At 34.5% G+C, this 15,979-nt stretch overlaps 1 protein-coding gene across 1 annotated transcript; it reads left to right on the top strand.

Annotated features, from left to right (window-relative positions):
* The first annotated feature begins 15,137 nt into the window (after positions 1-15,137).
* Positions 15,138-15,713, top strand: LOC113350585 (pre-mRNA-splicing factor 38B-like). Its single transcript, XM_026594729.1, has one exon. The coding sequence runs from the start codon at positions 15,138-15,140 to the stop codon at positions 15,711-15,713; it is 576 nt and encodes a 191-aa protein (XP_026450514.1).
* Positions 15,714-15,979: the final 266 nt, after the last annotated feature.

Below are 15,979 nucleotides of genomic sequence, written 5' to 3'. Positions count from 1 at the left end.
CAATTTTTTTAGTGTTGTTGCCAAAAGTGGAAGGTGCAAGAAGTCCAAACCAGTTTAGACCAATTGGTCTAAGTAATGTTTGCTTTAAGATCTTCACAAAGATTATTGCTACAAGGATGGGCACTTTAATGCATAAATTAATCTCTCCGCAACAAGTTGCATATGTTAAAGAAAGATGTATTCAAGAGCAAATTCTCTTAGCCTCTGAAATGATAAATGAGATGAAGAAAAAGAGGAGATGTGGAAATGTGGGATTGAAAATTGACATATCACATGCATATGACTCTGTAAGTTGGAATTTTCTTTTTCAAATTCTTAAAAAAATTTGGTTTTTCTGAAAACTGGTGTGAATGGCTACACTTATTATTCAAATCAGCAAAATTGTCAGTTATGGTGAATGGTGGTCCTTGTGGTTTCTTTTCTATTGGAAGTGGTTTAAGGCAAGGAGATCCTTTGTCTCCTATTCTTTTTGTGCTAATGGAGGAAGCTTTGGGTAGAAGTATTTCTAAAGAAGTCAATGATGGTCTTATTAAACCAATGGTGGTAAGAAAAGGTATACATCCATCCCATTTATTGTTTGATGATGATGTGTTTATATTTTGCAATGGAGAAAAGAAAAGCTTACTTTTTCTTCTTAAGCTATTAGAAAACTACCAAAACATTTCAGGACAATGCATCAACAAAAGTAAAAGTAAGCTGTTTATTGATGGCACTTCTGATCAGAGGAAAATGTTAATCAAAAATATAATGCAAATGGAGCTGAGTGTATTTCCTGACACATACTTGGGAGTCATTTTAACAGCAAGAAGAGTTAAAGTCAGTACTGTTTGGCCAATGGTTGAGATGATGCAAAGGAAGTTAGCTGGGTGGAAAGGAAAATTATTATCTTTTCAAGAAAGACTAGTTCTTGTTAAATTATTTTTATGCAGCATCCCCATGTACAATATGGCAATTTATAAATGACCATCTTCAGTTATTAAGATTTGTGAAAATATTATAAGAAACTTCATTTGGTCAGGTGACAGTGAAACAAGGAAATATACTGTTTACTCTTGGAAAAAGCTTTGTACTCCTTTCAGTGAAGGTGATTTGGGAATTCAGAGGTTAGTGAATGTTAACAGAGGATTTCTTATGAAAATGATGTGGAAGATTATGAAGTCAAAGGATGACTGGGAAAAAATTTTCAGAGCAAAATATAAAAACAAGTATGGACAATGGACTAATAAATGGAATCTTTCTTCTGTGTGGACTGGACTCAAATGGGCATTTAATACTCTTAAAGAAGATGTGAGATGGAACATTGGTGATTTCCAAAACATATCTGTATGGTTGATACTTGGATAGGTGAAAGACCATTAATTGACATATTTGGTTTTACTTCTTACATAACTGACAACATTTACCTGAAAGTTTCAGATATTTTTAAAAATGGTGTTTGGTCTTTAACAACTGAAATTCAAGACATGCTCCAAAGCTTCACACTTCCATATGCAGATGGAGGGAAAGATGAGCTGATATGGATTGGTGATTTACAAGGTGTCTTCAATATTCAAGCATCAATTAACAAGATAAGATTCAAGGAAAGAACTCTACATTGGCCAAGGTACTTATGGAATTCATTTATTCATCCCAGTGTTGTTAGTAATGTCTGGAAACTAGTTCAAGTTGTATATGTTGATGATGACATTATGATAAGTAAAGGATATGAAATAGTTTCAAGATGTTGTATATGTGAAGCATCCCTAGACAACATGAATCATTTACTGTGGCAGTGTAGTTTTAGCACACAAATTTGGATTTGGATATCAGCTATCTTCCATTTTGCTCAACCTCATAGTTTTGATGAGGTATGGAAATGTGCAAAGAATAAAAGTCCCTTAATCAAACAGATTTGGCTTACTGCTGCATGTATCATACTTAAATAATTATGGTTCCAGAAGAATAAGAGATACTTTGAAGAAATTAAACCAAATTTATAGTGTTTCAAGACAAGAGTCCTTATGTTGATTAATGAGAATAGTTTAAGAATTACTGGAAATCAATGGAACCAAAACTATGACTTGGAAATCATCTCAATCTTCAATATGGGTGTCAGGAATTGTAAGTTTCAGGAAATGAAAAAGTTGTCAATGGATTCCTCCAAGTCCTGGATTTATAATGTTTTGCTATGATGGTTCTTCTATAGGAAATCATGGTGCTGCTGGTTTTGGTGTTGTAATCAGAAACCATCTATGTGAAGTCCTTGGTGTTTTATCTGGAGGTATTGGACTTGCTTCAAACTATTTGGCAGAAATATATGCAGTGATTAATGCTCTGGAGCTTGCAGTGGTTTGGGAAATGTTGAGAATAATTATTGTCTCTGATTCAAAGACTGTATTAAACCAGTTTATGAATGGACATGTTCCTTGGTTTGTCAGAGGGAGATGGAAAATTGCAATGAGGAAGTTATCAGAAGTTAGATACAGCCATTGCTGTAGGGAAGTAATTTTTTCTGCATATTGTGTAGCAAAAAGAGGGGAAACCTTAGTATCTGGAGAGAGAAAAATTTGCAGAGGAAGACCTTCTTTCCTCAGTAGAGTAGAAATGCCAAATGTGGTATATTATAGGTTGTGTTAATTTCAGCTTTTAAGTTTTGTATATGGGCTTAGCCCATTGGGTTGAATTTTGTTTGGCTTATTTTCTCTTCCTTTCCTTGATGTAACTCATTTTTTGAAAATTTTAATAAAATTCATGTGATTCAGAAGAAAAAAAAGCTACCATGAGGAATAACTGCTGTTTTTTACAAAAATGATCTGGGTGATAAACTTCATCACAATTAAAGCAAAGGCCCTGAGCTTTCCTTTTTTGCAGTTGTTCAGGAGTGAGTCTTCTAATTGGAAGTAGAGTGGTAATAGAAGAACGAGGAGGTGTTGGTGGTAAGGGGAGAAGGGGTGGGTTACAGTTTTAGGAGAAAAAGTTGAGGGGTTGGATGATCTCTGGTTAGGAAAAAATTTATTTGTTCCCCTTATAGGTTTCAGTTGGGTATTGAGGGTTTGCTCTTGCATTCTAACAAGTGAAAAGGCTTGCATTAGTGTGGTGGGATGGAACATACTCACAACATGTTTAATATCATCTTTCAGTCCCCCAATAAAACTCATCACATAATAGTATTCAGTAAGCATGGGAAATTGTCTAAACAAGAGAGCTTTTAAATTTTCAAATTGCTCAAAATATTCATCAACAGTAGTAGTTTGAGATAACTTACTGAATATACCCAGAATATTTTCATTAGCAGGATTCTCAAATATGATACAAGCTTGCTCAGCTAACTCAAACCATGAAGCAATAGATCTGGTTGTTTGGATATTGGTCAACCATCTATCATCCTTTCCATCCAGGTGCATAGCTGCCATGGTAACCTTTTGGTGTTAATCTTTGATGTTGTTGAGTAGAAAGTACCTGTCGCATTTTTGAATCCACCCTTTGGGGTTTTCTCCATTAAATCGTGGAAAATCCAGTTTAGGCATACGAAGGGTGTTGATGTTTTCACGATTCACTTGCGGGATATTATACATCATACCATTCTGGTGGAAATTGTTTGAGTGTGAACCTTCTGCCTCTGGTTCCCTTTGCTCTTCCATCCTTCTTCCTGCATAACTTTCCATGTATTTGATGAAATCGTCTTTAGATAGCATAACTCCTTTGATTTCTTTGTTCTGCGCAGCTAGTTCAAGGTATTGTGAAGAAAGATCTTCGATTTGCTTGGTGAATTTTTCAGAGAATTTGTGAAGATCTTTATTTACTTATTTAATGGTGGGATGATTAGATCCACCCATGGTGAGGATAGACGGCTCTGATGCCAATTATTGTGTTTCCACAACAAAATTAACACACAAAGTTAAGAATTTGAAGAAATCTGGTTCAAAACCATCCCAAGGAAGAAGAAGAAGAAGAAACTAAAATTTATTACTCATTATGCTAAGCCGCAATCAGGAGTTTTCTTACACATTTATTGGCCGCAACCTTAAACCAAATTGACTACCTGAAGGAAGATGCGTTTCACAATCGAGACGGCTAATCCCGAACAGACAACAGATTACTAGTACACCCAACGAATACTACTAACGACAGACCCCAGAATAGAAATTACAAAACAGACATATGACACTAGTCCAGATTGAACACCATACTGTGTTAAGCCTCTACAGACACTAGCCTACTACAAGATTAACTTCAGACTGGAATATAGTTGAGACCTAACCAATCTCACACTGATCAAGGTGCAGTCGCGTTACTTACGCCTCTGAAACCCAGTAGGACTCTACGCACTTGATTCCCTTAGCTGATCTCACCCACAACTAAGAGTTTCTACGACCCAAAGTCGAAGACTTATAAACAAATCTGGCTTCCACAAAAATGTCTATTCTGATAGATAAATATGTCTCCACAAAAATACCTATGAAGTTTTGTTTCGTCTTATGATCAATCAAGGTGCACCGGAACCAATTGATAATTCGGTCTTATAATCCTGAAGAACAACCTATAAATAGCAATCACCTCACAATAGCTTAACTATATGGTAGTTAAACAAGTTACTGTGGAATCACAAAGAATAAGACAGGGAGATTTGTGATTTCTTTTTATATCTCACCTATCAGAGATAAATCTTGAGTCAATCTTAGAGAAGATAGTACTCAATAGATAGAACAAGTAAGATCAGAATACACAACTACGGAGAAAATAGTTGGATCTGGCTTGAGAATCCCAATGAAGTCTTTAAGTCGTTAACCTAAATGGTTTTAGGAAAAACCTAGGTTAATGGAGAACCGATTCTAGTACGCAACTAGTATCACACATGAGGTGCGGGGATCAGGTTTTCCAGTTGCTAGAGTTCTCTTTTATACAACTTTCAAATCAGGGTTTGCTTAGCTTTCTTAGAAACAAAGCATTCATTATTCACCGTTATATGAAATTCTGATTTAAAATGCAAGCTAAGTTTTGCTTGAAACCAAAGAAATGTCTCTCCACCATTAGATGGACTTAGCTTGTCACACACAAATGAAATGTACTTCATTTAGATATGGGTAACCGTACCTGAACATGTACATAAGGTTAGTTCATTAGTAGTTAACCAAAGTTAGCCATATGAACACTTTTGTCTAATCCACATTCATCTAACACATCTAGATCAACTATGATGATAAATCAATCATGAATGATAACCAAAGAATCTAATTGTGTTCTTCATAGAGTTGTTCAATTATTAACAATCACATAGAAGTATATATGATCCAATTGAAGTAAAATGGGAACGATTCGAAAGAATCAATTCATGAACATTTAAGACACGGTTTGCAAAGATTACATATTACATTCCTTATTATATAAATGTATTTGTTCATGAGTATGAAATCATACTTTGAGTATTTTAGAACTTGAACCACTTAAGTTTGCAAATGGGTACGCAAACTTAAGTTCCGGACATTGGTCATGAACCAACAATTTACAAATGGGTACACAAACTTTAGTTACAGACCAAACTCAGGTGAATAATTTCACAAACAGGTATCAAACTTAGTTCCCGTACTTTAACAGTTAAATCAGTTTGCGAAAGGGTATGCAAACTTAAGTACCCCGACTTAACAGTTGAAACAGTTTTTGAACGGGTATGCAAACTTAGTTTCCGGTCCTGAATTATATCAAAACGGTTCGTACACTTAGTACACAAACCGTAATGTATCCAGATATTGGTTTTAGATCTTAACTCCCATTTAAATCACTGAAACATTCTTAGAAGACGACAGTGGATGTCTCACACACACCATTAGATAATAAGAAATTTTCAAGAGATCGAATGATCAATACGAAACTTTCCAAGTCGACATCAGATGACTGTCTCACACAAATCATGTAAGATGTTTCAAGGCAATTTCCACATGATCATCTTTTGACATAAAGTCAAGAATAATGATGAATGTAGCTAATACAGAAATCCACCAACATGTATTTCGAGAAATAGATAAGCGAGTTATACTCATCTCGAAATATCAAATGTGTACGATACGAAAGACTATATCGTATACGACTTTTGTCTCCATAGGAGATAAGTAAGAATAGAATAAACCTCTGAGGATAGATAAGTTTTAGTCTCCACATACCTTTGGTTGATAAAGTTCTTCAGTAGATCTTCGTCTTCAGTTGTAAGCGCCGTGAAGTCTAAAGCTCAACTATACAATCTATCCTAGTCCGAAACTCTTATAGATAGACTAGAAATCAAGACTATAGTTTTGATCAGCTAAACTTGACAAACAAGATTGAGATAGAAACGCTTGCGAGTTCGACCGAGCAATGCTCTAACAACAAATAGTGTCAGTGCTATCTAATTAAGGGTCATATGCCAATTGTGAAAAGGTACGCTGAACGAGGTTGGGGTCAGGTGCTTGTCTCATCAGGGCAAGGAACGTCGAATATCTGGGCATGTTTACTCCGGAAACCAGGCTGACTCTAACATACGGGGGTGAGATTGTAACACTCAATGGATGGACGAATAAAATATAAGAATGACATATCCTGAAATTACACAGAGGCCCTTTCCGCACAAGTGGCTCTAAAGATTGCAAAACGTTTTGCAGTAAAGCGTGCTCCGGATAGAGAAATCCAGGGATTGGTGACCTCACAGGAAGCTGTTGTTAGATGACCAAAATTGTTTCCTTTAAAACCCCATACTGACAGATGACCATAATGGTGAAGTGGGGAGAATATTGGTGGAGGGTCGAGTCATTAAAAGTGTTATGAAAGACGAAGACTACTTCCTTATAAAGGGTGATCGATTATGCTAGACTGGTTGGGTCAGGTACTGTTTTAATAAGATGCAAGGAACGTCGTAGATCAGGATTGAATATATATTATTGAGCCGAGGATAGTTCCAATTTAAGGTGGTGGTATTGTATACCCTTATTCGGTAGGTAGGGTTCGCGTAATGAAATATAGATAATGGTTTATCCTTTCCTAGCACGAAGGAATTCCCAACACAATTGGTTCCAGAGTGGACAATTTTTTTTTTTGCAGCTAAGCGTGATCGGACGAGATTAATCCAACAATGTGACCTCCCAGGAAGCTATTGTTCGTTATCCCCTTGAAAACCCCACACTGCTGGATGACTACAGTTTCTAAGTGTGGACAATATCGGTGGAAGTTCCGGTCATGGTATCAAATACGACGAAGTTATATGAGGTTGATCTAGGTGTTTATCTCATTAGAGGAAGAGAACGTCAAAGATCGGGGCTTTTATATTACCGAACCGCGGAGGATTCCAATCTAAGGGGTAAGTTTGTAATACTTAGTATTAGGCGGTGGTTGATCGATGAATATAAGTGTTAATATATCCTTTACAAACACCAAGGTCTTTTCAACAAAATTATTTCCAGAATTGGCTAGAAGATCTGCAGATAAGCGCATTCGGGTGGGAGTAATCCAGGGATGGGTGACCTCCTAAGAACCTGCTGTTGGATGAACGCAAAGTTACCCGTTAAAAATCTCGTATTGCCGGATAAACGCAAGATAAGTGAGGACAATACCCGCGGTGGGTTGGCTCATTACAAATGTTGTTTTGACTTCAATCACTCCAATATTTCTAAAACCTTTCACTTTTGTCAACAAATTAATTATCCTTGTTGAATAAACAATGAAAGCCGAAAAATAATGAGTTGAAAATTGGTTGTGAAAATGGAAGATGAGGATTACAGTCACAGAGTAAAACATAATTTTATTTGGCAAAGAGGAATTTAATAAATGTTAAATCAGATCTTAGTTTTTTCTTTAAATCATGTTTTATCTATTAGCATATATCAAACTGGCTCCTACTTGTGTAGCAATTATCGGCCTTCTTAAAATTCTGAATAACAATGACCACTAAAGTTTACTTATTAAGCCCACATAGAATAATTTTAGTTTAGCCGAGCAAAATAGATGAACAATTTTACTTTCACTGCTTTCCCTGCTAAGTCATGATATCTATGCAGCAATTCATGGAATAAAATGGTGCTTTTGGAGAAGATCCAACATGAAACAAGTTATTTTTAATAAAACGACAAAGCTGATTGTTTTACAATTACATGATTTTTTTTCCTTAGAAAAATGAGATATTATAAAATGTTTGAACATCGACAGATCAAACTCACAAGTTTTAGTATATCAAGCTTGTTGTAAATATTATTTGCACAAAACTATACCTTGATTTAATGGTCTATTAAAGCTAGTCTTGTACTAGGATTATACCATTGTATGTGAGTATTAGTAATTCATCGAATGACCCTTAAAGATGGAAATTGAAGAACGATAGGGACATTTATGAGGACTTCATATACAAAGGTATGTGAAGACTGACTATCCTAGTTACTCCTTATTTGCACCATTCTATCTACTGAAACAATATCATATGACTTTAATATTATGATGAACTGCAAATAAGAAGTTTCGAGTTCAAGATACTGTTTGAAAAATCTCGAGACATAAATACAAGCGATGGATGTTTAATAAGACTTATCACATAGAAGGTTGGGGATAAATATTTGTTCAACAAACTATGATTGTGGAAGAAGATCCTAAAACATTAAGATGTATTCACGTTCATAAATTGTTTCCACTGGTTTAAGAACTCTGTTTTTCTCTTAATATTAAATCTCTTATTTAGTCGCGTACATGAACTGATTTCACCATTTCACAAACTAAGCTGTTTTGAGATGTTCTTTGACACTTTTAGTTGTTCACGTACACAAACTAATTTGACTAGTTTGCGAATCATGCAATTTTGAGAGGTTTTGGAAACTTTTTTTCGTCATGTAGAGGAACTGTTTTGGATAGGTTACAAATTGTGTTACTTTTAGTGTTCTTGTAAACCGAAGATTTATTAATGAACTGAATTTTACAGTTCACAAATTGACATAGTTTTTGGATATAATAAAATATCTATATTGCTTGATGGTTCACGAATATCTTAACCATTGTTCTTGAGCTAACTTTTTATATATGTGGCTTATATCGAGAAATATATTCGGGTTTACATTCTTCTTGTAACTCAAAGGAAAAATTCTCATATGCTCACATGAACAATCTATATTGAGAAGTTTAGTTTACTCGGTATAAACGTAATTCATAAACATGTAAACTAGTTCACGAACTTAGATTTAATTGTAAGTTACCTAGCCTTGTTCAGCGCTATAAATTGAGGATTCTTTACAACCTAGAATCTCAATCCTAGCACGATGTTTCGTAGTTGCGTCTAAAGTCATTCTCTAAAGAATTGGGTTTCCACAAAAAACATAATTATATTACGACTTTTAAAGTCTTCACTAAAGAACTCGTCAAGCTAAATCAGAATGTATTTACCTGACAATTCTTGATATCCAGAATCTTATCTTGATCTTGTAGTTCTTGTCATTCAAGGTCCGTCTCTTTTACTATGCAACCATTCAACAATCATCATTGAGGAGTAATTTTGATAAAAATTGTTCTCTTCATCTCAGACTATTGTAATTCCATAATATTTTAAATCTTATTCTAGATTGATCTTGTGAGGTAGAATCGATTAGGCATTTGTATATCCTGTTGAGGAGAGTAACCTATCTTAATTGTTGAGGTTTGCTTGATAGTTTCTTTAGAATTTCCATCAGAATTTTTTTTTCCATTACGTTGATTGAATATGTTTATGAAGGAAATCAATAGGATATCTGTTAGGGACAAAGTTTTCAAAGTCTTTGCTTCGTCTAAAGAAACTCCTAGGCTTACAGGGTCTTGCGAGATCAAAAAGAATAAGGATCGTGAATGAAGTTGGTTTGCTGAATGGTCAATTCGGTCGCAACTACATTGCAGTCCGAAATTTGGTAGTAGGCTAGTGATTTCGGTTCTTGTGCAGTTCCATTACATAGTAGCTTGATCTTGAGATACAATCAAGTACAATGATATTTTATTATTGATCCACCCTTATCAATTGTATGAGGAATTGTCTATACAAGTCCCTGACAAAAAATTTGGTGGTGTATTAGGTACCTCTCCTTTTCCGAAAATGGCAAAGCCTACGATTCACAATATAGAGAATCCTCTAGGTAACAGTGGAAAAATTAACAAGGGAGGCCAAAAAGCCACATATCCTCAAAAGGGAATTGTACATTTGGCAATATACTAGTGATAAAAGTGCCAGCTATTTATATAAAAGAGGAAGCCTAATTGAAGATTCCAATTTTACTTCGGCTATCAGCTCATCCATCATGTTCATCTTAGAGGTGAAAGTTATTGCATTTATTTTAGTCGAAATCATCCAAACGTAACTTCATATAGCCTTTTTTAACCATTAAACCCTCTAGAGGTAAATAATAAGTTAGCCCAATTCTTGACAACCTCCCTGTTATAAGGAATGTTGTCAGAAGAAGAGGAAAAATACTGGATTGCTAAATGATGTTGCACTTCAATAACATGCATCGGCTTTTTCAGGATGATGACTGCAAAGAAAAACAAATGTTTAAGATATGCTAGCCAATATTGTCAAACAGAGCACTATATCTTCTTTGGAAATTCGAGATCCTACGAAGTCGGTCTTGCAGAAGTTTCCAAAGGGCAAAATCTACTTTCTTGGGCCAACTTTTAGACAAGAATTTTTTTAGGAAAGGAAACAAATATGAGGAGGGATAAAATCACAATGGTGGGCAAAAAGGTACCTGACTTATCCCGCACCCAGATCAACTCACAACCCTCTTTGGAATTGACGACTACAGAGTCCTGGAGGGAATAAATAGTGAGCTCAAAAATTTCAACATCATAAAGTATTTTTCAGGAAATACCCAAATCCTATAAGGGATCTGAATTAATTAGTGATGCTTCTTTCACTAACCAAAAATGAACTTTTTGCGGAGGATGCTTCATAGGGCAGAGCTAGAACAGACTTTAAGAGCACCATTTATCCTTCCAAAACCTTATGCTTGCCCTATTCAAAACTTTAAACTGAGAATGTTTCAGAAAACTAGGAATTACTAGTTAATCCACTATAGGAAGAACCGGTTACTGTGTAGTCCATCATCAGAAAACAATTACTCGCTGGTCCAAAAACATGCTTTTGGACCAGATTTTTTATTCTCTCGTCCAGCATACGTGCAAGGTGTTTTATGTGTATTTCATAAATGTCGTAATTGTCCCTCCGTCCAATCAATACCTAACATAAAAACACGTCAAGCATATTATTTTTATTTTTCAGATCTGATTCGATTAAGAAGAAGAAGACCGAGAGCAGATTCATAAAGAATAAGAACAAAGAAGAAGAAGATATAATTCAATTGAAGAAGAAGAACAACAAAGAAGAACAAGATATCATTCCATTAATAGATCAACGAAGAAAAAAAATAAAGAGATATGGATTTAATCAATATTGGGATTCTTAACTTTTTAATCTATTTCCTCGTCTGGATCTGTTATTCAACATTGAAAACGAAGGTAGTCCATTCAAAACGATATGATTTAGTTTATTAAAGTGAAGATTAATACTCCTTTCGTCTCCGGTTAGTTTTGATTTCAATTTTTTGTTAATTTTATCTTTGATCAAATTGTTTTGGGTTTTAGGTTCGTATAAAAAAGATTGGGAGATTTTGTACGATCCTACAATAACCCAATTGTTTTTCTTTTTTTGTACATATTTTCATTCAGAACATATTGAATCATCAACATTTTCCTTTTATACATATTTTCTTTCAGTACATATCAACATGTATTGTTGGATCATCTACTCTTTTTTCTTTTGTACTTTTTTTTTCTTCTGTACATATTTTCCTTGAGTAAATATTAATATGTATTGTTGTATCAATATGTACTATTGAATCATATACTTTTCCATTGATACACGTTTTTGTTCAGTACATATCAATATGTATTATTGGATATGTATTGTTGGATCATCCACTCTTTTTCTTTGGGTACGTATTTTTCTTTAGTACATATCAATATGTAGTGTTGGATCATCTACTCTTTTTTTCTTTTGTGCTCTTTTCCCCTCAGTACATGGTTTCCATGAGTACATATCAACATGTACTATTAGATCAATATGTACTGTTGAATCATACTTTTTCCTTCAATACATATTTTCCTTCGGTACATATCAATATGTATTGTTGATCAATATGTACAATTGGATCTTCTACTCTTTATTTTTCTTTGTACTCTCTTCTTCTACTGTGGTATTTGTGTATTCTTTGTATTCTTCGATCTTGTTTTTACCAGGATTCACCAAATGTAAATTTCTCCATGGTTTTAGTAAAATAGGGTTTTCTTCAATCTTTTTTCAATATGTATTATTGATCAATATGTACAGTTTGATGAGTTTGTTTGATTTTTTTGTTTGTCTGTTTGATGATTTTCTTTTTAACATTTCAGTTTGTTTGGTTGGTTTGAAAATTTGATTTTTCATTTTGATTATTTTTGCTCTAAACCTAATCATATTTTAGTTTATTTTTGCTGTTTTGATTTTGCAGTTTTCATTACTGTTGATCGAGAAGAAAGAACGAAGAAGTTGTAGAGAAGAATAAAGAAGGAAGTAGTGGGAGGAAACGGTTAAAGCGTGAGTGAGGATAGCCTGGTAACTTTACATATGTTTAAAACTTTTTGGACTAAAGGATAAATGTTTAATCCCGCTGGACTAGCCACTAACCCGGGTCGGGTTTAGTGGACTAAACATGAAATCGTTGCAGATCTTTTTCCAGACACTCACACCATATATGAGTATCCTCAGAAGAAATCGTTCACTACCTCACAACATCAACTCCGTACTTTTCAAAAATGATCTTGGCCCACTAAATATTTTCTTTGTCAATTTTCCACTACCACTTCTTTAGCAGAGCTTAGTTGATGTAAAGATTCCAATAAAAACGGTGTAACTCTGAAAGGATGCAATACCGAAGGTGTTGTAGATGATCCGAGAATGCTTGATATTATACTTAAGGAGCAAGATGCTGAGAGGTGTGTCAATTTTTGATCATATGATATTTTATGATATTCTTTTCATGTTGTACTGAGCTTATATTTCTTGTTTTTGTGTCTGTTAGATAATCTTTTAGGGGGTTATGTTCTAGTTAGACAATCATTCTATCTTGGTGATTTGGGGAACTTTGTTTCTGTTGGTGTCGACATTACCAAAGTTTGAGGGTTACCTTGCGTTTAGCTTTTCACCCATAAAATTATTTATGGTTTGGTTCCTAAAACTTTTATTCTTCATATCTAATTTGTACATCATTAATGTTCTTCTGAAAATCAATACCAAGGTAAATCTTATCTCTCGTGCTTTAATTTTTATGCCTTTTGTTTTATTTTATCCCGAATGGATGTTTCTTTTGGGACACCAGGTCGATCAGATGTGAAAAATTAGAGAAAAATCAAAATAAAGAGCAGAACATTATTTCTCACAAAATATGGGAGTTACTAAAGGTACTGCATCTCTCCATAAGCTTTTTCAAAATCTTTTTAATCTTCATTGGATTATTATCACCAAGTTATATACTTAGTTATGGTTATTTTATAGTCTTATTGTTCCCGTAAGTTGTAACTATCGGGACTTGAAGAAGGGTCTTCTAGTAAAATTGAAGTATTTATGAAGTTTATTTCAGCTTCGGATCTGAGTTTAATTCAGAACTACGAGTATGGTGCATAAACTTTATTTTCCTTTCCTTATAGGTTTTTCAATATTTATGGTTTGGTTCCTAAAACTTTTATTCTTCATATCTAATTTGTACATCATTAATGTTCTTCTGAAAGTCAATACCAAGGTAAATCTTATCTCTCGTGCTTTAATTTTTATGCCTTTTGTTTTATTTTATCCCGAATGGATGTTTCTATTGGGTCACCAGGTCGATCAGATGTGAAAAATTAGAGACAAATCAAAATAAAGAGCAGAACATTATTTCTCACAAAATATAGGAGTTACTAAAGGTACTACATCTCTCCATAAAATTTTTCAAAATATTTTTAATCTTCATTGGATTATTATCACCAAGTTATATACTTAGTTATGGTTATTTTATAGTCTTATCGTTCCCGTAGGTTGTAACTATCGGGACTTGAAGAAGGGTCTTCTAGTAAAATTGAAGTATTTATGAAGTTTATTTCAGCTTCAGACCTGAGTTTAATTCAGAACTACGAGTATGGTGCATAAACTTTATTTTCCTTTTCTTATAGGTTTTTCAATATATCCACATTATCTCTGAATTACGTACTTCAGAATTATGATGTGGTATGCAAACTCTTTCTAGGAGGTCACTTTTGTACTATGAATGGGATAACGTAGCCGATTGTGTTAATGGATGAAGAAGATCTTAAGGACTGGGTTGTGCAGGTCGATCTTGGTATTTGTAGGAGTGAGATATCGCACATGTTAGTAAGTATGCGAAGTGAAGACTATATAACTTAAACGAGGGAGATCGCACACAGCAAGGTTGAGATGACGTAATGGATGATGTCAGCAAAGTCACGAGTAAAGTGTGAAGATCTTTGCGAAGTATGGTCTGTGCGAGAACGGGTGATTGTATATGAGCGAGTGTATCGCATAGAGATTCCGAAAATAAAGGATCTCTTAGTTGTCATCCACTATGTAAAGTCTTATATAAAGAGGAGAGGTTATTACTTGTGGAGGGGTTCTTAGAGTGAGTGTTAGATAAGAAATCAGGAGAGAGAAAGTAAATCTAGGAGCAAGTAAGATTGTTGTAATACTTGTATCCATCTTGTAAACCGACTTAAGTCTTGATAATCAATGAAGAGTTTAATGATGATTACCTAATATTGATTATAGTTATAGTGGAATGTGGTTGTGAGGAAACTTGCAACTACATTTTTGGCGCTAGAAACAGTTTTGGGTGATAAATCCTGTTAGTAAATCCATTGAATCTTGGAAAAATTAAGATCTGAAAATTGTGGAGAAAACTTTTAGTTTTTTGAAATTAAAGATGGTGAGAATCGGATCTACTATTGAGCAAGGAACAATGGCTAGAAGGAGCAATAGAATCGCAGAGAGAAGAAGAATTACAAATCTTGATCACCAAGAGGAAAGAATATAAGAAACTCAAGAAAATGAACTCCAACATGAACCTCAGCTCGAACAAGAGCGGAACAATGATATTAATTATGATAGAATGAGTGTTCATACTGGAGAAGAAACACAAAGGACTGGAATACCAGGAAGAATTGATGGAAATGAAGAAGATATGACAATTGCAGAACTTAGACAAAGATTGATTGCAGAACGGAGAAGAGATGACGAAGAGCGTGTGAATACGATTCGTCAAAATGATGATCTGAGAGAAGAAAATCTTAGGTTACATGAACAGAGATCAAGAAGTGCTACAAGGTCAAGATCAAGGTCAAGATCAAGGTCAAGAAGAAGTTCATCAAAACAAAGTCAATCTAACCGTGAAAATGATAGGCAAAGACATCGCATGGAAGTTATTGAAGAAAATTCGCAAGAAAATAACAATTCACAGGATCAACAGGAGAGAAGATGTACAATTCAAGATCGAGGAACTAAACGATATGAACATCCACGTGAGCTTCTTCGTCGCACACATCATAATATTGAAAAAGAGGAAGATGATCCAAGACAAGAGAAGATGATGTTACATGGAAGAGAAATGGTGAGGAATCAGTATGAGCGCGAAGAGGAGATTACACATGCGGGAGATGAAAGAAATAGACAAAGAAGAAGAGAATAAATTGAAGAGAGAGAATTGGAGTAAACGTTACGTCAAAACAATCATGACAATAGATTAAGACGACGCAAACGTTATCGCATGAATGATACAGAACAAAGAAGAGATGAAGAAGAGAGGCATGATAGAGTGCATAATGATATGAACATTGAGAGGGAAAGGTGTAGGAGAAGAAGAGAAGAAGTTGAAGAATGCGAAATACAAGAGGCAGTACGTCAAAATAATCATGAGAATATACTGAGGCAAGCAAGATTAAAAAGACAAATGCG

Source organism: Papaver somniferum, chromosome 2, assembly GCF_003573695.1.
Source record: "Papaver somniferum cultivar HN1 chromosome 2, ASM357369v1, whole genome shotgun sequence".
Lineage (NCBI taxonomy): Eukaryota > Viridiplantae > Streptophyta > Magnoliopsida > Ranunculales > Papaveraceae > Papaver > Papaver somniferum.
Note: the sequence above shows the minus strand (reverse complement) of the source record. Positions and strands in the feature narration are given on the sequence as shown.

Excerpts from the sequence above, each read along its gene's own strand:
- LOC113350585 (XM_026594729.1), top strand. The coding sequence starts at position 15,138 with ATGAGTGTTCATACTGGAGAAGAAACACAAAGGACTGGAATACCAGGA.